At 41.1% G+C, this 27,822-nt stretch overlaps 1 protein-coding gene across 1 annotated transcript in view; it reads right to left on the bottom strand.

Moving 5' to 3' along the window:
• The window catches only part of HCN1 (hyperpolarization activated cyclic nucleotide gated potassium channel 1), a 308,732-nt gene extending 286,078 nt beyond the window's left edge, over positions 1-22,654 (bottom strand). The window contains exon 1 of the mRNA XM_054715271.1: positions 22,257-22,654. Within this exon, the coding sequence (XP_054571246.1) occupies positions 22,257-22,654 (398 nt within the window). The remainder of the gene's footprint in view (positions 1-22,256) is intronic.
• Positions 22,655-27,822: the final 5,168 nt, after the last annotated feature.

Genomic DNA, 27,822 nt, shown 5'->3' with positions numbered 1-27,822 from the left:
AAAGAAATTAAGTTTACCTGAGATAGAATAAGTGATGAAATGCATTTGTAATTATCCATTATTATAGGAAATTTTGATACTATCACCTATCTCATTTTCCCAAGAATTTAAAATTAATGCTATTTTTAAACATATAAGTTTCAGCAGGATTTACTTTTTTCCTTCTAAATCTGTGTGGGATTTAGTTTCCTCGGGTTATATCTATAGTGCCACACTCCCAATAAGTAAGGTGGGTGAGTGACATACTTGTTTCCATGGAGGGATACCATTAGGTGGAAGAGCCTGTTCTCATACCTCAAGAAGCTAGAGGGAGTGATCTCAGAGGTATGACAGGGCTGTAGGTTGCGGGAAATTTCTCAGGCATCTGCCACATAATACCTCATACATATTTTTTCTTCCTTTCTTATATGCCTCTTTTCAGTAGATTCAAATTCTTATAATAACCTTCTGAAATTTTCCCAAGTAACTGTAACCCATTATCCTGTATAATAAAAGGCTAATATGCAAATAGACTGAACGGCAGAATGACCAGTTGCTATGACACTCATTGATCACCAGGGGGCAGATGCTCAACGCAGGAGCTGTCCCCTGGTGGTCACTGCACTAACAGAGGGGGAGCGCTGCTCAGCCAGAAGCCGGGCTCATGGCTGGTGAGCGCAGTGGTGGTAGTGGGAGCCTCTCCCGCCTCCTCGGCAGTACTAAGGATGTCCGACTGACAGCTTAGGCCTGACGGGGAGCGGGCCTAAGCCATTAGTCGGAAATCCCCAAAGGGCTCTCAAACTTGGAGAAGGTGCAAGCTGGGCTGAGGGAACCCCCCTCCCCCCCAGTGCACGATGTCATGCACCAGGCCTCTAGTTATCTAATAAACTCCAATTTATAAGCTATGTAACATATAGCATTTATATGGTGGTAGATTGTAACCTAATGGCAAATGTTTACCTTTTTGTGTAATAACTATGTCTATCTTCAGTAATATCTGTAGCTAAAGTTTTACAGCTTCTTTTTACTTCCACCCATTCCCAATGGCTTCATTATAAGTACAGCTCTTCATTGCTATTTTCACTTAATAGTCTGTTCATTTTGCTAAGTAAGCACTAACAATTAAAATAATATGAGAAAACATAATAAAAGGAAATTAAAGGTATTTTTAGAAATATAATTGTTTTCACTAGTACTTACATTTTCTGGAGTATTAAACTTAAGTAGAATCAAAAGTAATCTTTACAGTTCTATTTTCATTTTATTTGCTTTCGTGGATAAGAACATTTCAATTTTCAAAATTTACTCTTAACTCTTTACTTTCAAATATTTAGCTTTTTAGAAAAATAAATGAACATTTGGAATAACTGGGTTTTGACAGATAGGATCCAATCCAACATGATGAACTCAAAATATGAAATAAAGCTCTTAGAAAACCTCAGCCAATATTCAGTTAATGAGGCACCACTTCCCACTCAAGACTATCAGCTAAATATCTATGATTCTTATAGGACAGAAAAAGAACATATAAATTCTAACAACATCCTATAAAATAAAAGCCCAGCGACTGAAACGGCAGAATGACCAGAATGACCAGAGACCAGAACAACCACGGCCCCTCACCCCGGCCGGCCGCCACCCAGCGAGCAGTTAGGGGCAATCAGGCAGGCAGGTGAGCAGTTAGGGGTGATCAGGGAGGCAGGCGAGCAGTTAGGGGCTAGCAGTCCCAGATTGCGAGAGGGATGTCCAACTGCAAGTTTAGGCCCCATCTGCAGGGATCCCTGCAGGATCAGGCCTAAACTGGCAGTTGGACATCTCCTGAGGGGTCCTGAATTTCGAGAGGGTGCAGGCCAGGCTGAGGGACCTGCCCCCCCCACACACACACACCCCGCCCGCCCCCGTGCACGAATTTCATGCACAGGGCCTCCAGTTTTTGTATAAATTCAAGAAAACCACTGAGTTGCTGAATCAGGGTATAATTGAATTCCTCTGGGACAAAGGATAGTAGTTAAGATCCTGGGCTCTAAGCCAGATCCTTAGGTTCAAATCCAAGCTCCTCCACATAGAAGCTGTCTGATCACCTAACCTCTCCATAATCTGGTTTTCTGAGCTGTAATATGACACTTATTGTAGGTTTGCTGTAAGAACTCAATGAGATCATATAAACCAAGATGCTTAGAATGTGCCTGGCACATAGAACTCAGCAGGTAATACTGCATCTGACCATCTTTTGTAGAATAAACCACTGACTGTTGTTTTTCCCATGTGTGACTGACCGGGCAAGACATTTTAACAGTAATTCTTTCCCCCTACATTAATGTAAAAATAACTGACAGATAATGCATACAAGTTTGATCAATTGTAGACAGGGAAGTCAGCATATTAGCATGCTTCTCAAAAAAAACAATGGACAGCATTTCTAGGCACACAGAATGTATATTTTGCAAACTTTATTCTATATGAGATAAAGTAGAACCATTTCATGTCCAGTTATTGCTTATGGAAAGAATTTGAGACCATGTGGGTGTTCAGCTTAATGAGAGAAGTGTAAAAAATATAAAATTCCAAATGTGTGTGTGTGTGTGTATACACACACACACACACACACACACACACACATATATATATATATATATATATATATATATATATATATATATATCACAGTGAAGTTATATTTTAGGAAGAAACTCTACTTTCAAATGTCACTAGCTTCAAAATACTACTTTATGTGGTTGTATTTCCCAGTCACTGAATGTTTACAGCCACATGCTCGAGAGATCCATGGCCCTGCCTGACGACCACATTTTGGTCATCACTATCTCTTGCTGTTTGCCTGCAGTGAGCTCTCACGTAATTAGGGCTGGATACATTGCACTTTTAAAATTAAACCAAGCCTCTGGGAAAGAATCATGAAAATTGATGGTTAAAGGACACCCAGGCAATTAACAAGCAGGATAAAGTTAAAAATTGAAGATAAAAAAAGTAGGTTAAGAGCTTTTCTCTCTCTTTCCAACATGGTTTGTTGACACAGAAGGCATATCAATTAGCTTCATTTTACAGTGGAGAGAAATATAGAGGCAGTCCATATTTCAGTCAATAAGTAAATTGCTCTGCTATTTTCCAATGGATTTTTCTCTCTTTCAAGCACACAGTTCTGAAATAATTCTCAACTTGATTGACTTTTTGGAAATAAGCCTGAAAATCTTTTTTTTTCTTTTCTTTCTGGAATCACAACAGTGTGACAATAAACTAATAACGCTTTAAATGTTAAAAATCTGAGATATTTTTACCCCAGTAGAGTAATTGTTTTTTCCACCAAAAAAAAAAATACATGTAAAAGTATTGATTGTTTCTGATGGTTTAAAACAATCTATGAAATGAATGGTAAGACTGTGACTTGGATTTTTGTTTTTTGTAGCTAAAGCATCTACTAGTCCCTGGATACACACTTGGCACTCAGCAAATATTTACTGAATGAGTGAATTCATGCCCATGATACCATGGTGCTTTTACTTATTTATTTATTTTTTGTTAATCCTCACCCAAGGATATTTTCCCACTGATTTTTTGAGAGTGGAAGGGAGAGGGAGAAGACAGAGAGAGACACATTGATTGGTTGCCTCCTGCATGCTCCCCAACCAGGGCTGGGGATCGAGCTTGTAACCAAGGTACATGCCCTTGATATGAACTGAACCCAGGACCCTTCATTCCACAGGCTGATGCTCTATCCACTAAGCCAAACCGGTTAGGGCGATACCCTATCTTTTAGAGACACTACTATTATGTGACTTCGGATATGGCAGAGCTCTTACTATTGGACAGGACAATTCCAGCCCACTCTGAGCTGCTCTTCCAGAAAATGCCTGTTGGTTTCATGAGAGGTCCACCTCTTCTCAGGCCAATCAGGTGACCTTGCTTCCCACGACTGCCTTCCTTCAATGCAGGTGGAGGTTCAAAAACCCAGGTCTTACAACAGGTTTCTTCCAATCTATTCATCTTTTAGATTCATGAGAAGAATTTAACTGTAAAAGTTGTCCATGGTGTTTCTGGTTTTGCTATCTATTTGCTTGATCTGTTTTTTACGTGCAAAAGCTAAGCTACCACTGTCTTCTCAGACTCAAGTCCCTTTTCCTTTTGAAAATTATGTCAACTTGGCCCAGCCGGCGAGGCTTGGTGGTTGAGCGTTGACCTATGAAGCAGGAGGTCACTGTTGGATTCCCGGTCAGGACACATGCCTGGTTTGCAGGCTCGATCCCAAGTAGGGAATATGCAGAAGGCAGCCAATTAGTGATTCTCTCTCATCATTGATGTTTCTATCTCCCTCTCCCTCTCTCTTCCTCTCTGAAATTAAAAAAAAAATTTTTTTTTAAAGAAAATTATGTCAACTTCAATTTTCCTGTATCAAGATCTATGCTATCTTGGCCATTAACTTAATACAAGGACCAAATTAAGAGTGTTTACTCAGAAAGATTTTGGTTGGAATTTTTTTCTTTACTTTAAGTTTGGTAACTACAATAAAATAATCTACTCAGCGCAGTTAAAAATAAAAGTCAATCCCCTTTCAAACTTGGATTCAGTAGTTTATTAATTATACCTATAAAGACAGTGCTCATTTCCCATCCCTACTCAATAAAACCTGAAATGAAATGTGCACTGTTATAACAGGCAGCACAATCTGGCAAAAGAAAAACAAATAATATATATAAGAAAGTAATGTCATTTCTTCTTAAATGTCATTGCCCAAATAAATATATTTTCCAGTCTATTTTGATAAAGATAGCTTTGATTCCAAAAGCAATGACATTTAAATATAAGGCTGCAAGAAACAAAAGCCATCCAAGATAGTCACAAAAAAATGTAGCCCCGATTTTTTAAAAACTACATTAAAAACAAGAAGTACAGTAAATAAAATTAATATAAGCATGGATGTATATTAATTTATATCTTCAAATGTTATTTCTAAATACATGTTTCTGTGTATTAGATTAGGCTATTAACACTAAATTTAAAATTTTGTAGGAAATACAGGGAAAAGGAACAACTGGTTCTTGGAAATTGTGTATAAAAGCCAAGCTTGAGCATAATGTTGCCAAAATGTCTTCATTCATTCCAATTTATTGAGTACCTACTTTGTGTCATGCATGCATTTTGCCCTGGGAAAACAGTGGTTTAAAACAAGTTTTATAAAAAACCTCACCTTAAGTGAGGCTTAAATTACAGAAGAGGGAATATAAAATTTAAATTGAATCAACAACACATTTAGTATGCTAGATTATAAGGGTTGGACAGGGTTGGAATTTTACTTGGGTTATATTTGTTCAAAAAGTTTCTACTAGTATAAAAAGTGCTATAGGGTTCATCCTGTATCCATGTATTTGCAAGTGGATCATTTTTTAAAGATAATTTACTAGCCTTTATATTTTTAATAATTTTTATACAGGGTCACACTGCCCTTTGGAAAGGTTCCAGGACTGTCTGGAGTCCCATGTTGGACAGCTCTCCAGAATAGTGATATTATTAAACAACTAGAGGCCCAGTGCACGAAATTCGTGCACGAAGGGGGTTGTCCCTCAGCCCAGCCTGTACCCTCTCCAATATGGGACCCCTTGAGGGCAGTCGGACATCCCTCTCACAATCCAGGACTGCTGGCTCCCAACTGCTTGCCTGCCTTCCTTCCTGATTGCCCCTAACCACTTCTGCCTGCCAGCCTGATCACTCCCTAACCACTCTGCTGCCAGCCTGTTTGACCCCAACTTCCCTCCTCTGCCGGCCTGGTCACCCCTAACTGCCCTCCCCTGCAGGGTTGATCACCTCCAACTGCCCTCCCTTGCAGGCTTGGTCCCTCTCAACTGCCCTCCCTTGCAGGCAGGGTGCCTCCCAACTGCCCTCTACTGCTGGCCATCTTGTGGTGGCCATCTTGTGTCCACATGGGGGCAGGATCTTTGACCACATGGGGGCAGCTATATTGTGTGTTGCAGTGATGATCAATCTGCATATTACTCTTTTATTAGATAGGATAGAGACCTGGTACAGGGGTGGGGGCCAGCTGGTTTGCCCTGAAGGGCGTCCCGGATCAGGTGGGGGTTCCCTTGGGACGTGGGGCGGCCTGAGCGAGGGGCCTGTGGTGGTTTGCAGGCTGGCCACGCCCCCAAGCAGAGGCCTTGGTATCTGGAATTTATTTTCCTTCTACAATTGAAACTTTGTAGCCTGGAGCAGAGCCAAGCCTGGGGTTCCCTCCGAGGCCCGCAGCCATTTGTGTTGGGGTTATAATTGAAACTTTGTTGCCTTAAGCGGGTGGGCCCAGCCAGGGTGCGCAGAAAGCTTTGCTTCCCCTTTTGCCGGCGGCAACCCTGGCCTGTTCTCTCAAGCTCCATTCTGCCGCCATTTGTTTGAATTTGTTTACCTTCTATAATTGAAACTTTGTAGCTTGAGTGGAGGCTTAGGCCTGGCAAGGGTAGGCGGAAAGCTTGGCTTCCTCTGTTACCTAGGAAACCTTGCTCTCTGTGGCTGTAGCCATCTTGGTTTGGGTTAATTTGCATACTCGCTCTGATTGGGTGGTGGGCGTGGCTTGTGGGCGTGGCTTGTGGGTGTGTCGGAGGTATGGGCAATTTGCATATTTGTCTATTATTAGATAGGGTACACTAATATTTCTCTAGGAATACTGATTTCAGTTGTGTTTTTTACCTTTTATAAATTTAAACCTATATGGATTTAATTTTGTTGTAAGCTCATAAAAATAGATTTTACTCAAGTATTCTAGTCAAATACTATTTCTCATCTAACATCTATTTTCATATATGTTTGAAATTTTCAAATTTGGATATATAGTTTATATTTTCGGCTTTTGTATCCAGTAATTCTTTTTTCTATTATATATCCTCCATCACAGTTATTAACATTTAGGAAAGTTACTGATATATTTTAATATATTTATCTTATAATCAGCCACCTTACTAAACTTTAGAGTTAATTCTATCATTTCTCAGTTGGTTCAACCAGCTTCTTAAGGTAGGTAAATAGCCTACGCAAAAAATGTATCTCCTTTCATCCCAAATATATTTCTAGCTATAATGTTGCGCATTGTTGCCCTGGCTGACCTGCCCAGAACCAAAATCTTTTCCATCCCTGCTGACAAGGTCTGGAGCCTCAACACTAAACCACTTGATTGATTTGGAATCCTCTCCCTCTCAAGGTGAGACTGTCTAGCTACAGCGCTGATTATCGAATGGCTTGTCCAAGCTACCTGCCCATATCTTCCATACATTGTTTTTAGTATCATATTTCTGTGTACAAATATTAAATAGTTCTGGCGGTCTTAACTAGGGGTCCAAAAATCAACGTGTTCCAAGGGAACCCCAGACCTCTGGAAATCACAGAGAGTGTTGTATGGATATATGCACTTTATCAGGGCAAAGGGCCCGCAGCCTTCATTTGATGTTTTAAGTGCTCATGAGCCTGGAAGCCTAAGTAAGGCAAATGGATGCCCATGAATGATTAATATAATCAATAGTTACTCTTAACAGAATTATGGGTTATTTATATTGCTTAATTCATATACAGCCATAACTAGGTACGTTTAGCATAGATCTCTACTATTTTATATAAATAAAAAATACATCTAAATCCCAAGCAAAATGTCTGTTATTAATCTTCTTTGTAATTTACTTACATGATTAGTCAAGACAATTGCCAAATTTATTGCTCAGAACAAAGAAGCTTTATAAAAATAATTATTTAAACAATGAATGACTCTTCTACAGCAAAGATAGCTAATACTCATTCCCTATAGGTACTACTCAGAAAGCTTGCAAAATTCATTTTCTCAGCCTTTGATCATGCCTCTCAAACAACTAAGCCTGGGTAATTTTAATTAGGGGTATTTTCTGCCAAAAAACAAACAAACAAACAACAACAAACAAAAAAACAAGGCGAAACATTCTCTAAGGGCAGTAAGTGGCATCTACTCTAAAATGAGGTTTAAAAAAAAGATTTAAAAATCATTATTTCAAATTTGCAATCTTTCTTAACTCATATTTCTAAATAACTGTTTTTCATGACTATTAACTTTGACAAGAAAAAAGGTGAAAGAATATAGCAAGTTACGAATCATCTTATTTGGCTCAGATATAACATTTAACTGATTTGAAATGAGATCCCAAATGGCACAATGATGCCATTTTCTGATTAAAATAAAGATGAACAGAAAGGAGCACATGCAATGCTGTTCGAATTTTCTCTAAAAGTTATTTATAAATGTTTGATGCTGTGGTATTCTAGACCAAAGTGGAAGATAATACTGTTACGTCTGGAAAACACTGCAAATAGCGGATGTATTAGAAGTTTCCCAGGCTAGCTGCCTCCTGAGTGATCCCACTTCACAAAGCACACACAGGAACTGCCACCAGACTTCCACGGAGATAAAGGAAACAGTAGCTTGTCACTTGCAGGGCCCTGCCTTCACAGACGCATCTGCTGACGGAGTTCTGAAGACTGTCAAGTGAGTATGAAGAGTCTTTTCTTCCTCAAGTAGTTCACATGCCCTAATTCTGTTTCCATTTCACTTTCATAATAACAGCTAACACTTACATAGCATACGTGCAGAGCATCATTCCTAAGCACTACTTATCTAGACAATATAAAAATATTTATAATATAAATATAAAATACAGATCTTCCCCCAAATCTGATGCGATACAGATATTTTATGGAGGAAAATGAGGAAACATTTTTCAAAAAGTTTGGAAACGAAGGCCTGGGTAGTGGAGCTGGGATAGTACCCCAAACATCCTGGCTCCAGAGTCTGTGTTCTTAGAAAAACTGTATGTTACCTCAAAACCTATCTATAGTATTTGTTTAAAGTAAAATAGTATTAAAGGATTATTAAAAAACGTGTAAACCCTGCCCCATTCCTTTCACTCTACACACACATACACACACACACACACACACACACACACACACACACACACACTTAATTCAAACACCTCAATTGTTTCTTTGGCTATTTAATTTCTAATTTGCAATTGATAAATCAGCTGTAAAACCTGCTCATTTCCAAGTACGGCACATGAGGATTTAGATTTCTTACTGCTCCCAATCTTCATGCACCTTTCTCTTGCCCTCCCAGAATAAATAGGCCACACTCTTTGCTTAAATCAGTCAACTTCTTGAGACTATGGTGACCAGGTCAGTGGGATTCACTACTGAGCCAGACAATGTACTGTGACTTTTCCCCCCTTTTATGTATCTTCAAATCATTCTGGAGTTGATAAAGGTCTTTCATTTGCTTGTATGCAGTGTACCCTATAGGTCAGTGATGGGCAACCTTTTGAGCTTGGTGTGTCAAACTTTGCCAAAAAACTGAGCATAACTCGAGTAGTGTGTCACTTTGAGGAAAAAACATTATTTCGCGATATTTATAGTTTAAGTAACATAAATGTATAATTGTTATATATAATTGTATTTAATAAACCAAAAACTAAATATTTAACTTACCTGCTTAGTGACTTCTTTGTTCATCCATCAGTCAGTTTCTTTTGTTGGTCTTGATATTATTTAGCTTGTGTGGGGTGCCGTGAACTAAGATAAGTGAGGGGGACGGGGAATTCTTTAACTAACCTGCCTATTAGTGACTTTTTTGATGCTGAATTTCATTGGCTAAATCTTCAATTGAAGGTTGGTATTTTTTACACTTCAGGCCCAAGCAAGCGCTACTAACTTCATCTGTCAATCTGTTTCTTTTGTTGGTTTTGATATTATTTAACGCTGAGAATAAGGCCTCACAAAAGTATGTAGAGGGAAAAATTGTGAGTAAAGCCATTGCTATATTTTTCAGGGTGCTAAAAGTGTCTGGTAGTCGGTTCCAGGCACTCCAAATTTCCTGTTCGTAGTGGCACTCCTTTTGATTCTCCAAGCGGCACCTTCCCAGATTCTCAAGCTTTAACCTCAACTCGACAAACACCTGAGCCCAGATACTGTCTTGAAATTCTGCAAGTTGCATCTCCAAATCATCAATTTGCATCCATTGGAAACCATTTAATTCCAAACTACTGAAGACTACTACATCAGGATACTTAATTATTTTCATGGTCTGTTCTAGACTTCTAAATTGACTAAATCTATCACTAAACTGGTCAAGTAACGAGTCTAAAACATGATGGTACTTCATATGCAAGAGTTCCATTTCATTTTGTACAGCTGCACTGGCCTTCTCAAAATACTTTGTTACTCGAGGAAAATACTTATAAGTTTTAGTTTCTACATCTTGCTTGAAAATTTTAACTTTACTTTCAAAAGCTTTTATGTATCCAAACATAACGTCAATACTTTTGCCAAAACCTTGTAACTTTAAGTTCAGTTCATTAATATGAACAGAGAGATCTGTAAAAAACATCAGGGTGTTGACCCACTTATCATCATTAAGCTGAGGAAAGTTTCCCAGATCCTTATCGTCAAGAAATACCTTAATTTCTTCAAAGCACTCTTAAAGCGCTCAAGAACTTTGCCTCGGCTCAGCCATCTTACATTATTGTACATCAGCAGTCCACTGTAGGTGGAATCAACCTCCAGTAAAAGTGCCGAAAATTCTCACTTGTGAAGGGGGCGAGCAGCTATTAAATTAACTATTTTTGTAACAACTGACATTAAGTTGTTTAAGTCGGTGAATCCTGCCTTGGCACATAAAGCCTCCTGATGGATAATACAATGAAAAGGCACAATTGGATGTCCAATAGCTTCTGTAAACAATTTGACAAATCCGACTTTTTCCCCCCACCATATTTGGTGCCCCATCTGTCGTCACTGACACAACTTTAGAGATACCAATGCTTAAGTCACGAAATGTTTGTATAACAACCTTACATATTTTGCTTCCTGATTTACTTGTTGACACTAATACTAACTTTATCAACTCTTCTCTCATTGTGAGACCATCAGAATATCGACCAATAATGGCCAACTGAGCATGTGATGTGACATCAGTAGTTTCATCAAGAGAGATCGAAAAATATTTACATTTCCTTATGTCTCTCTTTAATTGATGTTGTACGTTTGTGTTCAGTCTCATTATTCGGTCTTTTATGATATTTCTACTGAGTGGTAACTCAGATATTCTCTTAATAATTGCATCTTTATTCTACATATCGTGAAATAGAACTGGTGCACATCTTAGGAGAGTTTCTTTAATAAATTCTCCATCACTGAGCGCTTTTCCATGCTGAGCTATAGAGTGAGCAATGCTCAAACTTGCAGATGTTAAATTTGTAGAGCCTTTCATAAATTTAAGGATGGAATTAGATTGGCTCTTATAAAGGTGTAGCTGCCTGGAAATGTATTCCTTCCTTTCATCCTCACTTTTTTCCAAGAGCTGGGAATGATTAGTTTCAAAATGTATATTTATATTCCACGTTCTGCTTACTACCGTTTCAGTACATAGAATGCAAAATGATCTGCCATTTTTTTCTATAAAGCCATACATCTTGGTCCATGTCTCTTGAAAGGGTTGGCCACTGCTACTACCACTTCCTTTACTTAACCTTAGTTTTTTTATTTTTTGGGTTCTCCATCAGGGGGGCAGTGACAGAAGATAGAATTATAGATAGCTTGTTAGGCCTGCAGGCAATTAGGGGTTAACTAGTCTAACTAACCACAAAATGGTGCATATAACTGTCTTTTAGGAAAGGGCAGGGTTAATAAGCAGAAATATGGGTTAATAAGGATGCACAACAGTAATAGTGGTGAAATGGAGCCTGCACTATGGAGCAAGATGGTGTTCCTTATGTGAATTAAAATGGCTGCCGCTATTTCTAATGGCGGGAAATGGCACCCATAGCATGCCACAAACCCTCTCCTCTCCCAGCCTCCACCTCACTTATCTCAGTAATGATGGATTAGAAATCCATGACACCCCAGAACAGTAGATAATGGTTGCTGTGGTTAACTGTTATTTGGTTACTGGTAATGGCAGGGCCCCCAGAGATGCAACCCCCCGCTGCGTTCCACTGCTCCCTGCTCTGCTGGCGGAAGTGAGGGCAAAGATCCCAGCTTAACCGGAAGTCCCAGAACTAGACGCTCTGTGCTAGACTTCTGTTGTTTTGGCCTACAGACCTCCGGCACAGAGTGTCTAATAGGAGAGGATGAAACATTTGCGACTAGAGTCCTGGAGTTTTAACTCCAGGACTCTAGTCGCAAATGTTTCATCCTCAGGAGCAGCAAATGTTTCATCCTTGGCATGCGGCCGCTGAGGCAGCCGCGTGTCATCAGAAATGGCTACGCGTATCAGTGCTGACATGCGTGTCATAGGTTCGCCATCACTGCTATAGGTATTTATATCAATGTCAAAGATATCTTGTTCCAAATTATCTCTGGAACACCTATTCACATTATTTTACAAATGTTGAAATTCATCAGTTCTTTTCTTTCTCCTGAAGGCCTTTTGCCAGAACCCTCGGCTTTCCTGCCCCATCTAGCATCTAGATTGGTTTCCTTCAAGACTCAAGCTTGCTCCTCAGGCTTTCTTTCAGTATTACTCTGTGTTAGAGCCCATGTCTCCTCTTCTGTTTTCACATGATCTTGGTGTAGTTCCTCATTTTGCTGGAGCACATCATGAAAAGGATACAGGAGTGGTTAAGATTAGAATTCTTGAATTATGAATGTCTTTAATCTTCATATCATGGCAGGGTACCAAGTATTTTAGAAATCACTTTCAGAATTTTGTAGACTGTGTTACATTGCATTTAGCTTACTGTATGTTTCCAACTTCCTAACATGCAACTTTCTCTTTGGAGAGTTTTGGGGGTTTTTGCCTGTTGGGTAGAATCCTGACACGTCTGTGCAGTGATCCTTGGTGGAGCCTTTCACAAGCTGAGCACTCTGTGAGTTTCTCAAAATGACATTTCACTCCCTGCTGTCCAAATATATTGGTTAAAATGTCTATGTTAATTCATATGTCCATTTTCACAATTTTTTCTCATTCTGGAACTCTTCTCACAGATTTCAACTTTATAAGTTATCCTTTATTTTGCTTATACTTTTCTATTCTCTTTTTTCCTTAACAATGAAAGGTTTCCTAGACTTTATGTGCCAACGTATTTTATCCAAGGGCTCTTTTTTATTCTTGGGGTACCCTTGCTATAGCACATTGTTATCTGTATAAAACCCTAATATGCAAATTGACCGAACGGCAAAACAACTGATGGAACGACCAGTCACTATGACGCGCACTGACCACCAGGGGGCAGACGCTCAATGCAGGAGCTGTTCCCTGCCTGCAGGCCCTGACCAGCAGCAGAGACGGGGCCGGGGGAGGGAGGTGCAGGGAGCGGGGTTGGTGAGCAGGCAGCACCAGGCCAGCCAAGGCAGATGCGAGTGGGGGTCCCCGACTGCCCTGCTGGACACCCCGCAGATTGGCTCTGATCACTGGCCAGGCCTAGGGACCCTACCCATGCATGAATTTTGTGCATTGGGCCTCTAGTTATATAGATAAAATGCCTTCCTAAAGATATCATTGATAGAGCATTTTTAATATTGTGATTTCTCCTTATCCCAAATGCCTCTGTTCTCTGGATTTAATTTTGCTATATGATTAGGTTTTCTCTTTTATGATGGTGATTTGTCTCCAAAGTCTTGTAATCTTTTCTTTTCAGATCATATTAGATGATGGGATATGAAGATATGATTACAGTTTCTATGTGCATAGGTGAGGCTTTCTGCAAGGTCATTAGGGAATAGATAACATTTTTACTGGAAAACCTTGTAATGTCTCCCACTGGAGGCATTTTTCTATGATTTCCTGCCTGAGCAGAATGGACCTGACTCAGAGTATTCTCATGTCAGAAATGAGTCTTCTGGATTCACTAAGGAGGCCCTCATTTAGACCTCCTGGGTCCAGCCCGGCGTTCCTGGAAACTATTTCCTAACCAGTAATTTCACATCCTGAACACTTCTGGGGTACAAGGTGAAGGATTGTGGAAGTGGAATAATATTTCCATTAGCTTTCTGTTTTCCAAAACGCTTTTGAGATCTCTTGTTCTCTGCTTTCTCCTCTTTCTTCTGTTTGTCTATGTATCTGTGATTATTTCTTATTATTGTGCAATGATTTCAAGATGGAGGAAAAATAAATGATTAGGTTTTTTCCACCATGTTTTTCTGCAGGTTTGGAGAATTTTTTATACTAGCAGTGTTGATTCTTTTTAGGTAAAAGAGCTGGAGTGTGAGAACTAAGACTCAGAAGGGCCGAATTCCTAGCTCAGTTCTTACACTCCGTCTATGTCACCACATTCACGCTGCTAACCAGCTGCAGTTCCAGTCAGTTGTCTGTACATCGGGCAGGGAAATGTAGCAGCTGGGACACATACTTGCAGGTGGCAGTGAGGAGGGCATGCCAGGTGTTACTGTAGGGGAAAAAAAGGCTTTCTCTGTCTGGATTTATTAATGCTAAGATTAAAGGTGTGCACACCCTGGTTGGAGACTAATTCTTTGTCCATTCATTCAATAATATTTGTAAAAATCTGTTATGTTGACTCAGCAATGTCACTTCTAAGATAAATGAAATATATCTCTGCACACACACAAAAAAAAATGTATAAGAATGTTCCTGTGGATAGTATTCACGATGACCCAAAAAAAAAAAAAAAAAAAACCCCAAAAAACAATCTAGATTTCCATCAACTGATGAATGCATATATAATAGTTGGTATAACCATTCAGTGGAATAGTATTCAGCAGAAAAAGGAATAAAGTACTGAAACATGCTACAACCTGGATGAAACTCGAAATCGTTATGCTAAGTGAAAGAATCCCATAAGAAAAGACTATATAGTATATGCTTCCATTGATATGAAACGTCCAGAATAAAAAGAATCTATAGGGGCAGAAAGTATATTAGTGTTTGCTGAAAGCTATAGGGGCAGGAGGAGAGGAGGAAGATAGCAATAAATGCTAATGGGTATGGGGTTCCTTCTCGGCATGATAAATGCTCTAAAATTCATTGTGTTAATGGTTGCAAACCGTGACCTTACTAGAGAACCTTGAATCATACAAGTTAAATGAGTGAGTTGCATACTGTGTGAATTATATCTCAAGATCTGTTTAAAAATAAAGCATCTGAGAAAGCTGAGCAGGAAAAAAGGACACTATGTACATGTTTAAGACATTAGGAATATAAAAATGAATGGAGCTTAAGTTCTAATGGGGGGATACATAAAACATAATTATAAATTCTTACTGAAACAAGAGGCCCAGATAGAAAATGGAAAGGGAAAGGTGACGAAGGTGATCACAATGATTAAACTGAAATACAGTTGACAAGGATAAACCAGCTATGATGCAGAATGATGAAAAGGGAAAAGATAATTTCAGGCAGTGGGGTGAAATCACACTAAAACATAAAACAAGCAGACGAAAACTTGGTGTGTTGTAGGAGCTGCAAATTCCCCCATGTGGCTGGAAGACAGGGAGAAAGCAGGTGGAGTATGACGAAGTTGCAGGGATAGTTGGAATTATGCAAGGTCTTGTAGCTAATGGAAGGTTTGTCAAATGCATTCTAACAGTAATGGGAAGCTTCTAAAGCAGCAATTTTCAACTGGTGTGCCACAAGAATTTCTAAAACATGCAATACCTGACTACTTAGTCAGGGGCACTGACCTCTTTTCTCTTAAACTATCAAATTAAAAAAATGACAACAGCCAACACAACAGTAGTCATCAGGTGTGAATGCCGTCTTAAACTATAAATACATAGGTCATATGATAGAGTTGCATCCTATTGGTCATGCTACATAGTAAGGTTGTGTCTGATTGGTTAATTCTTGGTAACAGAAATCCTAACAAAGATAGGCACCTGACTTTTTAAAAGTCACTCTGGAGCAAAAAAAGTAGATAATCACTATTTATTTGTAAACCAATAAAAAGTATACCTATTTTTTTTGTCAAATCGGCAAAAGTATATATTTTTTCATTTGCTGCAGAATTTTAGTAGTTTATGTGTGCCATGAGGTGAAAATCGCTGCTCTAAAGGGTTTTAAGCAGAATGAGTATTTTGCTAGTTATATAACATCACTCGTCTTGCCACTCTATGATGAACAGAATGGAGGACAGTTCTGTTTCTGTCCAGAACTGCCTGTGCATAGCCAAACAGGAACATCCACATTGGTGAACCTACATCACTCTTCAGCTTTCACAAGGTGTCTCCACTGGTGGCAGTATTAACTGGTAAAAACCCTATGGATAGAATCTCTAAAATGTTCACAGGCAGTGATTCTACTCCCTGAACTTGGCCCAGGATATAATGAAGACTAATGCACAAAGATGTTTGCTGCAGCACTGTATATAATACCAAATACCAAAAATGAACATGGATATACAAAATGTGTCAAGAGCTGCTAACACTGTGTGTCTAATTAGCCTTACTTCTTTAGAGTTATGGCTAATGTCGGCAAATAAAGCCAGGCCTATGGAAATAAGACTTTTAGACTATAAATCCAGGGCATGCAGAATTTTGCTACTTTTGCTTTCACTGAGTGGTCAGCTAGTTGGTGAAAGGATTGAAGAATATTAGGGGGAAATTAATAACCTTGAAAAGGGCCATGAAATCAATTGTCGTCATTCAAACGGTGGTGAAATGTTTCAGATACATGCTCAACTCAAAAATAATCAACACCTATATATAGTATGGGGCAAAAGTAGGGTTATAGTTGTTCATATGAAAAATAATACAATAATTAATAAATAATAATACAAGAATAATCTCTGTGTTTCGTGTACTCACAAATATTAACCTAGTTTTGCCCCACTCTCCATGGTTATGTACACATAATTGTACACAGATGTCCCTTGAATAGTTTATGTCATACATGTGTACACACATGAACATGCATGCACATGTGCACATGCACACACACACACACACACACAGCCAGGAAGATTTACTTTGCAAAAACAGAAAATTCCACTTAACATCACCATTTTCCCCTCATTTTTTCTGTACAGTAATAAGCTTTACATCAAGATGCCCTCACAAAGAAAATTATTTTTAGAAGAGTACGTAGTATAAGTGGAAATAGTCGTTTTCCCTAAGTGCATGCAGATTTTTTTCTTCATTCCCACTGGCTCTGCTCCTAAACTGTATGGTGTCTGCCTAATTCAGTCTGCTACCTCTTTACACAGAAAGATAAAATGAAAACTTGTCACAGAGCCCGAAAATGTTCAAGCGTCTTCATGAGGAGTCCTTGTCCTTAACAAGAAAATCCTCATCTTAAGCCCAACTCTTTTTCTAAATAATGAAGTGAATTATCTGTAAAACACAAAAATGACAGCCAGACTGGCAAAATGTTCACATGAAAATCACATCAGATATATTCTGCTTGCCTCACACTTTGGGACATAGGTTCATTGAGTGGAATAATGGAGAATTACAAATACTATGTAAATTGACTTTTGGTGTTAGTGAGGTTTTTTTTGGTTTATGTTTTTGATCAAGCAGATATAGTTTAATTTGGCTTTGTTAAATAAACCTTTATTAATAATAAGTTCCAATGTTTTTAAAAGTCATTGTTATTCAACATTCTAGTTCATAAATACAACTCCATATACTGAAATATGAATTGGTGAAAGTACATCTTCCCAAATGACTCAGATTATACCAAGTAGGTTTAAAAGTAGGTTTAAAGGGGAAGTTGCTCAGAAATAAAATGAAAAACATCTCATAACATATTAACAATATAATAGAACTGTAATATCATAAATTCAATTAAAGAGTAAAATATTTAATAAAACTTAAAGTTGCATAACTTCCATGTATACTAAGAAAAAGTAACTGAAAAAAAAATGCATACCTCCAAATATTTCCAATAATTTCATTTTAATTGGGCCTAAAAGTTGTTAGAGCCAGGAAGAAAAAAAAATGTAATTGAATTTCTAAGATATAAAAAGGTACATCTACCAGAAAAAAACAAGTAAATTCTTAAGGTTAATTTTGGCTGTGTTGATATGGAAAGGAAAGGAAAGGAGGGGGCAGTGTTGCTGGGAGAACAAAGATAACATAACAATAGGCTAATTAGTCCTTAAACCCCAGAGGGTGGGATTGCTTCCTCCTGAGAGGCTTTTGGAAACAAAAGGTCTCCCCCATTAGCGGTGGAATCTGGGTGAAGGCTCCCTTCACTAAGGGACACATCAGTGACCCCTGACACCAGTACAGTTGTGAATGCAACTGGGAGGTGGAAACCCAGAAAGTCTCTTCTTCAGGAAGCGACTCCCATCTCCAGGGACCTGTGGACCCGATGATGCAATAAGCTTGGCACAGAGTGATCCAGACTAATTGGTGAAAAGCAGAGGAAGAAATAACATGGAGATATGAAATCTCCCCTACCAGAAGCAAGAGGTTGGCAGGCAATATATATGGAAAAGGAGTATTGTTTTTAATAATGTTGGAATCCCCGAAATAGCCAATAGTCTGGGGATAAAGTCTTCCAAAGTAAATTAATCACATAACAAAAACCATCCGCAAAAGTACTCTCAGTAGTATTCTTTCAATCCATTTCAATGATTATATCACAACTATGGATTGGCTGTGAAAGCACAATGCCCGGCCTGTGTCACTCTTTTTTTTTAATTAAATAAGTGAAAAGTAAAATTTTAGCTAATAAACATATAATCACTGTTAGTAATAAAAAAAAATCAAATTTTATCTCCAAGTTAAATATAGAGTATCCACAAACAATGTATACACACACTTTGAAGAATATAAAGGCAGTTTTTATTAAAATACATTTCATTGTCAACACTGAGCTATCTGCTGTTAAAGTGTGTATACATTGTTTGGCGGTACCCTGTAGTTGTGTATTTTGTTCACAAGAAAGTCAATAAGACTGACACCGTGCCCTCGCTGTGCAAAGGTCAGTGTGATTTTATTCTTTAACTATATTTGCCCTCATTTGGGTGATTAGAAACCATGGTGTAAACAAAAACTTAAGATTTTTTTTCACTCAATTCTCTAGCTCCTGCCCAGTTTTCCTAACAGTATTGATAGTATTTGACTCTACTTTCCTCTCTGGCGTTCTCTAACATCCTCTCCAGGGGAAGAAGGGAAATACTGAGCCTCTACTCTACTTCCACCTGAGGAGGGAGAGAACCACCTGCCAGACACAGCAGTAGGTCTCCGGGGCCCAGTGAGAGGCACCTCGCTAGCTCTCCGGGAGTCTCGGTGGGAGCACAGCCCCGCCACCACTGTCCCAGGAAGTGGCAAGGGGCCAGAAAGTGGAGAGAAAGCATCCCAAGAAGGGAGAGATACCAGATCATTAGCCACAGTGTTCAAGTCCAGACGTGCCCTGGAGCAGCAGGCTCGGGCTACAAGCAAGCAGTGTGGGCTGACCAAAGAGCAGATGAAGGCTTACGAAAGTGTCAAGGAAAATACACTTTGGGGATCCTTATCTCCAATATCCCACCCCTCCCCCATGGAAATGTTTTCTTTAGAGTCACGTTCTCAGTGGATAAATGACTGAGTGTCAGGTTGGCACTGCAGGAATCAAAGCTAAGAGCCTCCCTGAAAGTGTCTTCCTCAGAAAAGGGCCTTGCGGTGCACAGATCCTGCCCACAACATACCTATTGTGTTGAAGATTACTCACCATTGCTTTTCCTTCACACAAACATACTGTCAGAATTTTGTCTTTCAAATAAGCATTTATATGATTACCTCCTTAGTTTGTTGCTTTAGAAGCACTGTAATTATAATTTTAAAAATCAATTTTAAGATATCTTCAAGTTAGTAATTATTAATCTATGTCTGTCATTCTCTTCTTTCCAATGCAATTATTCACACATTCCAAACTACTCCACAATGGAATTTGTTTAGAGTATCCGTTCACTTCTTTGTCATCTCCCATTTCTTTGAAATGCATGATTCCATCATTTGACTTAGATTTCTTCCCTTTTTTAGTAACATTTCTTTATTTTTAAAGAGATAGCTTGTGGCTGGCAGGTGTGGCTAAGTGGTTGAGCATCAACCTATGAACCAAGAGGTCATGGTGCCATTCCTGGTCAGGGCACTGCCCAGGTTTCAGGCTGGATCCCCAGTGTGGGGCATGCAGGAGGCAGCCATTCAATGATTCTCTCTCATCATTGATGTTTCTATCTCTCTCTCCCACTTCCTTCCACTCTGAAATCAAAAAAAATATGTTTAAAAAAAAATAAAGAGATAGCTTGTCTTTATTAGATAGCTTGTCTTTTCAAGAGTTACTTGGGAAAATGTAGAGAATCTTCAATTTCATATATTTCATTCATTCAAAAGATTTTGGCACACTATTACAATTCATGAAAGATAGCCCTATATTTTTATCCAGTAAGTGGTAAAAGTTTAACTGTTTGATATATGACACCATTTTGAAAAATATAGTCTTTACATGTTGCTCAAAAACATACACGTATCCTTTGAAATAATTTCATTGAGGGTGAAATTAAAGTTCAGCATTTTATTTGCATGTAAATACTGAACCAAATCTATTTCAGGAAAGACCATGCTTACTTTTGTTATTAAGACTGAAGACTGTTGCCATATAAAGTTTTTTTTTTTCATGAAAAAAAATGGTAATATATGGTGCAACATATTTCCACTGAGGACTGAGAGAGGAAGTATCCTCTATATAATCCTATATATAATTTCTGACCTTTAAAATTCTAAAGAACAGGACAACGTTACATACTTTCTGACAAGGTCATTTACCAGTTTGTTCCTGTTAGTGTCTTCCTAGTGGAGGAAACATATTGGAATATTTAGTAGATCCTTTTAGGATGAACATTCTTTCAGTCAAGCTCTTCTAATTTTCTATGGACTATAAATACCATTAGGTTTCATAAGTTCTCCTCTGGATATTGCTGTGTCTTTGCAAATAAGAACTTCAAAATGATGCACTTCCTGAAATCCATTCACTCTACGCACAAACGATCGAGGCTCCTGATTTCTGAGAAAGAACCTCTCTCAGACAAAGTGAGTCCGTCACGCCAAGGCTCTCTGTGGGGCGGGAGTGAGGGTTTTTCCACAGCTTAATGCCATTCAGGACCGCGGACAGCTCCCGCGAAGGCCTGAAGTTGATGGCAATTTCCCTGTGCTGCTTCTAAACATAACTCAAAAGTAATCTGCCTCGTATTGCTATACTTGTTTGCTGTTTAACAGACACCTGCTTAGGCGGCTTAGTGTGCTCGCACACCCCTTTCCCTGATTCTTTTTCGAACGAGTTCAGTTAATTAATTAATTAAGGCCACCCTGATGGTGATTAGATTTTCGTGTGTGTGTGTTTTTCATGGAAAGCCCAGCTTATTCGGGAGCTAAAATAAAGTGGCTGAGGGTGTGCGCTCGCCCATAAGAGGATCTACTCCACGACCTTCATTTGATAATCTCTACCCGTTGCCCATAAGCGAATGAACACTTGGGTGACACATAAGAACAGGAAATGTCTTCATTTTAAGTCTCCGAAGCAGCTACCCTGACAGCTGACGGCTCCCTGCCCTAGTTCTCCAGCTGGGGAAACGGGAAGGAGGTTTCTGAAATAGACTTGGAGTCAAGGTCAAGGGCGGGTGTCCCTGGGTTTCAGGAAGGGAGTCTGGGAACGCCCGCGACTGTTTCGGGCTCGGCTGCTGGTCACGCTCCCGCCCAGCCCCTCTCGGCGCCCCGGGCACCCAACTCTCAAGTCTCCGCCGTGTGGAGCGCAGAACCCCGCGCCCAGCCTGCCGGCCACGGTCGGCAGAAATGCACTAGGATGCCCAGCGCCTGTGCATGGGACACAGATGGACACTCCCCGGGCGAGAGCGGCCCGAGGAGCGGGGACCTGTGGGTGACTGTCCCCCACTGGCCGTCCCAACCTCTGCTCAGCCCAGGAGCGCCTCTTTCCTTTTGGGGAGGCACGCACTTTTCGGGGGGAAAAACAGCACGGAACCCCCCCAAACCACTGTCAGGCCTCTTCCTTACAGTGTCATCTCCTAAGGAAAAGTTTCCTGGCACAACTTTGCATCCTCCCACCGGGGTCCCTGTGGCCTTTTTCTCCCGCTGGGTCCGCAAAGTTGGCGAAGCAAGGGGGAGCTGGTTCCCGGGCCTCCGGAGCTCCGTCCTGGGTGGAAACTAGTTGAAGAACGGGCTCAGTCCCCGTGGGGGCTCCCACAGCGCCACCCTCGCCCTCCCGGCGCCTCTGCTTCCCTCGCCTCCCCAGCCCCGCGCCCCTCCCCGAGCCCGGCGAGCGCGGCGCCGCCGGCGGGACGCACGGGGCGCCCCGGGGCGCGCGGAGCCCGTACCTGAAATCGCTGTAGGGGTGGATAATCCAGAAGCCTGCAGTTTTAACCCTTTCCTGCTCCTTCTCCACCGCCTTCTGGCTCCCAAACATGCGGAGGGAGAATTTGTTGACGCCGGGCTGCAGCATGGAGGTGAACTGCCTCTGCATGAAGCCGTACTGCCGCCGGGGTCCCTCGGCGTCCTCCAGGCCCCCGGCCGGCTCATCGCCGCCACCGTCCACCTTGAAGCACACGGAGTTGCCCAGCTCCTTGGCGCCCGCCCCGCCGCCCCCCGGCGGGCTGCCCAGCCCCTTCTCGGCCCCGGTCGACCCCGCGCCCGTCGCGGGCGGCTTGGCGGGGAAGACGCTGTTGCCATCGTCCCGGCTGCTGGACGACGAGTTGGGCTTGCAGCCGCCTTCCATGCCCGGAGGACGCGGCGGGCGGGAGACGGCACGGGCTGCACACTCGCCGGGGGCTCGATGCTGCGGGGCGGGGGCCGAGCCGGCTGCGCGCGAGCCCGGCTGCCCGTCGCGGCGGCAGCGGCGGCGGCGGCGGCTGCTGCTTCCCGCCCGCCCGCCCGCTGCTCGCTGCGCGCCTCGCTCCCGCCGCCGCCGCTGCCCTCAGTGGCTGCGCTCCGGCTGCGCTGCCGCTGGGCTGGGCTGGGCTGGGGCTGCCGGAGCCAGAGCCTCCGCTCAGCCCGCGCAGCGCCGCCCCGCGGCTGCCCCCTGCCGGCCGGAAGGGTCTGCACGCCGCACACTGCTGCTCGCTCCACTTCTGCCCAGCGTGACATTGAACTCCGGAACCCTGGGAGACACTTAATCTTACACGTTGGGAGAGTGGGCGTACATGTATGCAAAGAGGAGAGAGACGGGCTGAGCTGGCGGATGTATGTTCACCCAAAAGAAACAAGCATCCTGAAACTCACCGAGACATTGTCACCGTGTTGGGCCGCCTGTTTGAATGGTGCTACAGATGGGGAAAGGGTCAGGGGGTGGCCGGCTCCGCAGGCAGAAAATGCAGGAGTAAAGCTAGATGTACACGAGAAAGTAAGATTTGCCAATGGATGATAAGTTTCATGAGCAGAAGGGAAGTTCAGTGTGTGTTTGTGTATGTGTATGTGTGTGTGTGTGTGTGTGTGCATTTGTGCATTGGAAGGCGAGAGCAGACAGCAAAAGCTACTATGTCTGGGTAACCCCGATTAAGCTCTGTACCCACAGACAACTGACCTCTTTCCACTTATCCCTGCTTATTCTCTCAGACCTCCTTAAGCAGGGGATGGGATTTCGTTCTCCCCGAGGCCACGCACACCAACACACCTGCGAGCAGGTAGGTCTTCCCGCCGCCTTTACTGAGACAAAAGTGTGCTAGGCAGACCTGGCCGGAGCTGACCTATCTTGCAGGCAAGTTATGTAACCAGGGAAACCCAGTGAGAGGCGTGTGCGTGGGTCAGTGTTCACCTACACCTCGCCAGGAAGCGAAGGTGACTTGGAATTTAGGCAGAATGCAATCACCGCTTCAGACGGAGAAGAGTACCCTCAAATGAAATCTACAGCGTGCTACTAATGCTGAGGGAGGCATTCCGGGGCTACTTTCCCCCCCTCGGTGTCTCCCAAACCCCCCGGATTAGCGAAAGGAAACAAGATGTACTGCCAAGCTCACCAGTCACTCAGCAGGGCAGCCCCGCATGTCCCAAAACAGTCTTCAGGCTCCCCGGCTGCCCTGCTGAGTGGCTGGTGAGCTGGCAGCACATCCCTCTCTTTCCAGTCAGGAGTGGAACAATGTATATTTTAACATAAATCTTAAATGCTATGATAATGTAAAAATATACCCTCTAACATGGCATGCTTAACTGAGTTTAAGTCACCTTCTCTTTTCTTCTAGCCAACCCTGTTTTGTTCTGTTTCAACGTCATCTTAGCCATGACCAGGCAGTCATTTTAGTCAGCATTTTTCTGACACAAGCATTGTCTTCCTGTCCGCGGCCTGTTCCAAGGAAACCCTGCCCCACCAAGCGTCCCTGGTCTCATGGGGTCCTGTCTGCTACAGCCACATTGTGTGGGGAGAGGAGCGGGCACCTCAAGGAGAGAATCTGTGACACGCTGGCCACCAGTGGCCTGGCATGACAGAGAGGAAGCCAACTAGCAATGGGAGAGGTGAGGATAAGGACAAAGGAAGAGAACTGGATGCCTTCACAAGGGGTGAACAGGGCAGAGAGAGGGAGCAGAGAGCAGAGAACAAGGCAGGAGGAAGCAGAACCAAGAAGCCATTAGGCCCAACTGCATTCTAATTTTTTTTATGATTTCCCTCACCATTCTACTTACCACAGCCTATGCGAACCCTTTCAGGGAGTCCCATCCTGACTCAGACGCCAAATGTTTTCAACTAACCAAAAACCAGAACCCTAAGGAAATAGTATAGGTGGCTAAATAGCAATGGTAAGAAATAGGGAAAATGGGAACAATATTGTGCTGTGATCTACCAAAGCAGGGACTTTGGAAACGCAAAAGGTCAGAGGAGGACAGCAGATGCCAAGGGCCAGAGAAGCCCAGGGGATGGAAGAAGCAAGCATGCCTAGAGCCCAGCCCTTCCCAAGGAAGGCCCAGGCACTCAGGCACTTGCGTTATTAGACCATTCTGCATGCTTCTCCAACCCCTCTATTTTCAGCCAGGAGTGGAACAATGTATATTTTAACATAAATTTTAAATGTTATAATAATGTAAAATTATACCATCTAAAATGTTATGCTAACTGAGTTTAAGTCACTCTCTCTTTTCTTTTAGCCAATCCTATTTGTTCTATTTCAACTTCATCTTATTCATGACCAGGCAGTTATTTTAGTCAGAATTTTTCTCAGTTTCAAGGTCTGTACTGAACTAATATGACAGAACTACTAAAAAGCAAGTTTTCAAAATAGAACAAAGAAAGAGCTAAATAGGGTCACAAGTCATTGGTTGGTCCAGGTGCAGCTTGTAGGTCACTTTTCATTCATTCGCATTCTCAAAATACGCATTTTTAAAATTTGGGGAATGTGTATGATATTCATTTATTAAGGTTGTCAGCAATAAAAAAAGTCAAGTTTCTTTACTGTACTTTTAGATTGTTGACTAAAAGCCATTTACAATGTGGACTTAAACAAAAAAACTCCCTCAGAAAAGAGAGAACTGGCAAGAAGATTAGGAGTGAAAAGTACAAAAGAATGAAAACAATGAGACAGGCAGAATCAGCAAATACGTTTTAAAATGGGATTCAGTTGTGAAACTAGACTTCCGTGGCTAGAACAGATACATTTCTTTCATTGTTTAATTGTTCTATTCTATTTCTGAACCCACTGAATGAATTAGAACAGTTTTTTGGGCAAGAAAGAAATCAGGGGCTGATGATCATTTGCTCAGCAGGGGTGAGGAGATGAGAATCACAGATAAGAGCAAGTTAGGCTCCACTCTCCTTTAGCATCCCACTCTCCAGCCCCAGGCCTAAGTTTTACTTTCCCATTGTCATTTCCATTTCTCCGTTACCTCTCCCTTCCCTAACCCACTCCAGACACATAGCCCAACACAGGCCTGAAATTTGAGGATAACCTCTTCTTAGCATGTTTCCCTGTCTGCTGATGAGAGTGGTGGGTTTTGTTGTTGTTTTGTTGTTGTTGTTGTTGTTTTCAGTCATCTTAGAAATAGGACTACCATCATGTTCGACTCTATGTCATTCGATGTCCATGATGTCAAACAAAGTGCCTGGTATTTGAGAGGGCTCTAATTTCTGAGGACTCATCTGAAACCATCAATTATGAATTTATTTCATGAGAATGTCCCAACAGTGGTCGGAATGGGTGCTGTTCAGGACATCCCAGGATTATGCATCTTTTAAACAGTTCCCTGTTTCCTTTAATACTCTGCTTAAGATCAAATCTGCAGGCAGCAGCAGAAGGTTCATATGAAACTAAAATAAAATCATGCAGCAGACACAAGCACGTATAAAATGAGACCGAAAAGATAGACGGGCAACTTGAAGTTTGACAGCTTATTGAAAAAGTCTCAATGGAACTTAAAGGTTTAAAAAATAAAACACGCTAGTCCTCTTCGTAGGATACAGAAATAGGTTAAACATGCATTTCACATGTAAGGAAATAGTGTTGGCTCTGTCTGTGTTAAAGAAAGCAACTGTAAGAAACAGCAACAGAATAGTTTACCAAAGGCAACCCCTCAGCCTCTGTGAGTCTGATGCTCAGGAAAACTCAATTATCCATCTGGAGAGCATCCAGCAATATCATGCTTAATGTGAGGCATCAGAGCTGCTAAAGTCAGAGCAGGACACTCATACCCAGCATGGCTGCAAAGTGTAATATTTTTAGTTGATAATATTGCTTCCCTGGAAACCCAGAAGAATCAACTGTATAATCATTATAGTTAATAACAAAATTTAGAAAGTAAAAACAGAGTCAACATGGAAAAATTATATTAAAAGTGAAAGGATGGAAAGAGATAGTCCATACTATAGTAACCAAAAGAAGGCAGGGGTAGTTATACTAATATCAGAAAAGATGGGCACATACACGAATCAACCAATGAATGCATAAATAATTGGAACAGCAAATGGGTGTTTTCCTCTCATCAAGAAATTAAACAAATAAAGTTATGAGACAAAGAAGGACATTATTTATTAATAAAAGATAATACGGCAAAAAGATATAACAATTATAAACTTTTGTACACATAACAACAGATCATCAATATATATGAAGCAAAAGCTGGCAGAATTAAAGGGGAAAATGAATATGTTTTCAATAATAGTTGAAGACTTCAATACCCTACACCTAATAATGGATAGAACACCCAGACAGAAGATAAACAAGGAAACAGATAACTTAAGTAACACAATAAACCAATTAGACATAACAGAACATTCTATACAAGAACAGCATACACCTTCTTCTCAAGTGCACCTAGGAGATTTGCTAGGCCACAAATTAAGGGTTCTCAATTGAGTTTTAAAAATAGCTATCATACAAAGTACCTTTTCTGCCCACAGCAAGAAGTTAGAAATTAATAACAGAAATAAAACTGGAAAACTTACTAATTTGTGAAAATTAAGCAACACACTCTTAAACAACCAATGGATCAAAGAAGAAATCACAAAGAGAGCTGGAAGAACCAGACAAATGTACTACATGAAGAGAAAACTACAGACCAATATTTCTTATGAACACTGATGCATAAGTCCTCAGCCAAGTAACAGCAAACCAAATATAGCAGCATTTTAAAAGAATTATACATCTTACCAAGCGATTTATTCCTGAATGCAAGGATGGTTCAACATGTAGAAATCATTTATTGTAATACACCACAGTAACAGAATGAAGGAAAAACATGTAGTATTTCACATGTAAGGACATACATAGTGGTGATTTCAAATGATGAAAAAAGTCATTTGACAAAATCCATTATTTCAAGTGATGAAGAAAACCACTTAGCTATATGAAAAACCCACAGCAAACATCATATCGATGGTGAAAGACTGAAAGCTTTTCCTCTAAGATCAACAATTAAGACAAGGGTGCTTGCTTTCACTATTTTATTCAGCACATTACTGGAAGT

The sequence above is a fragment of the Eptesicus fuscus genome, chromosome 4 (genome assembly GCF_027574615.1).
Source record: "Eptesicus fuscus isolate TK198812 chromosome 4, DD_ASM_mEF_20220401, whole genome shotgun sequence".
Taxonomy (NCBI): Eukaryota; Metazoa; Chordata; class Mammalia; order Chiroptera; family Vespertilionidae; genus Eptesicus; species Eptesicus fuscus.
The sequence above is the reverse complement of the archived record's forward strand: the minus strand, read 5'-3'. Positions and strand labels throughout refer to the sequence as shown.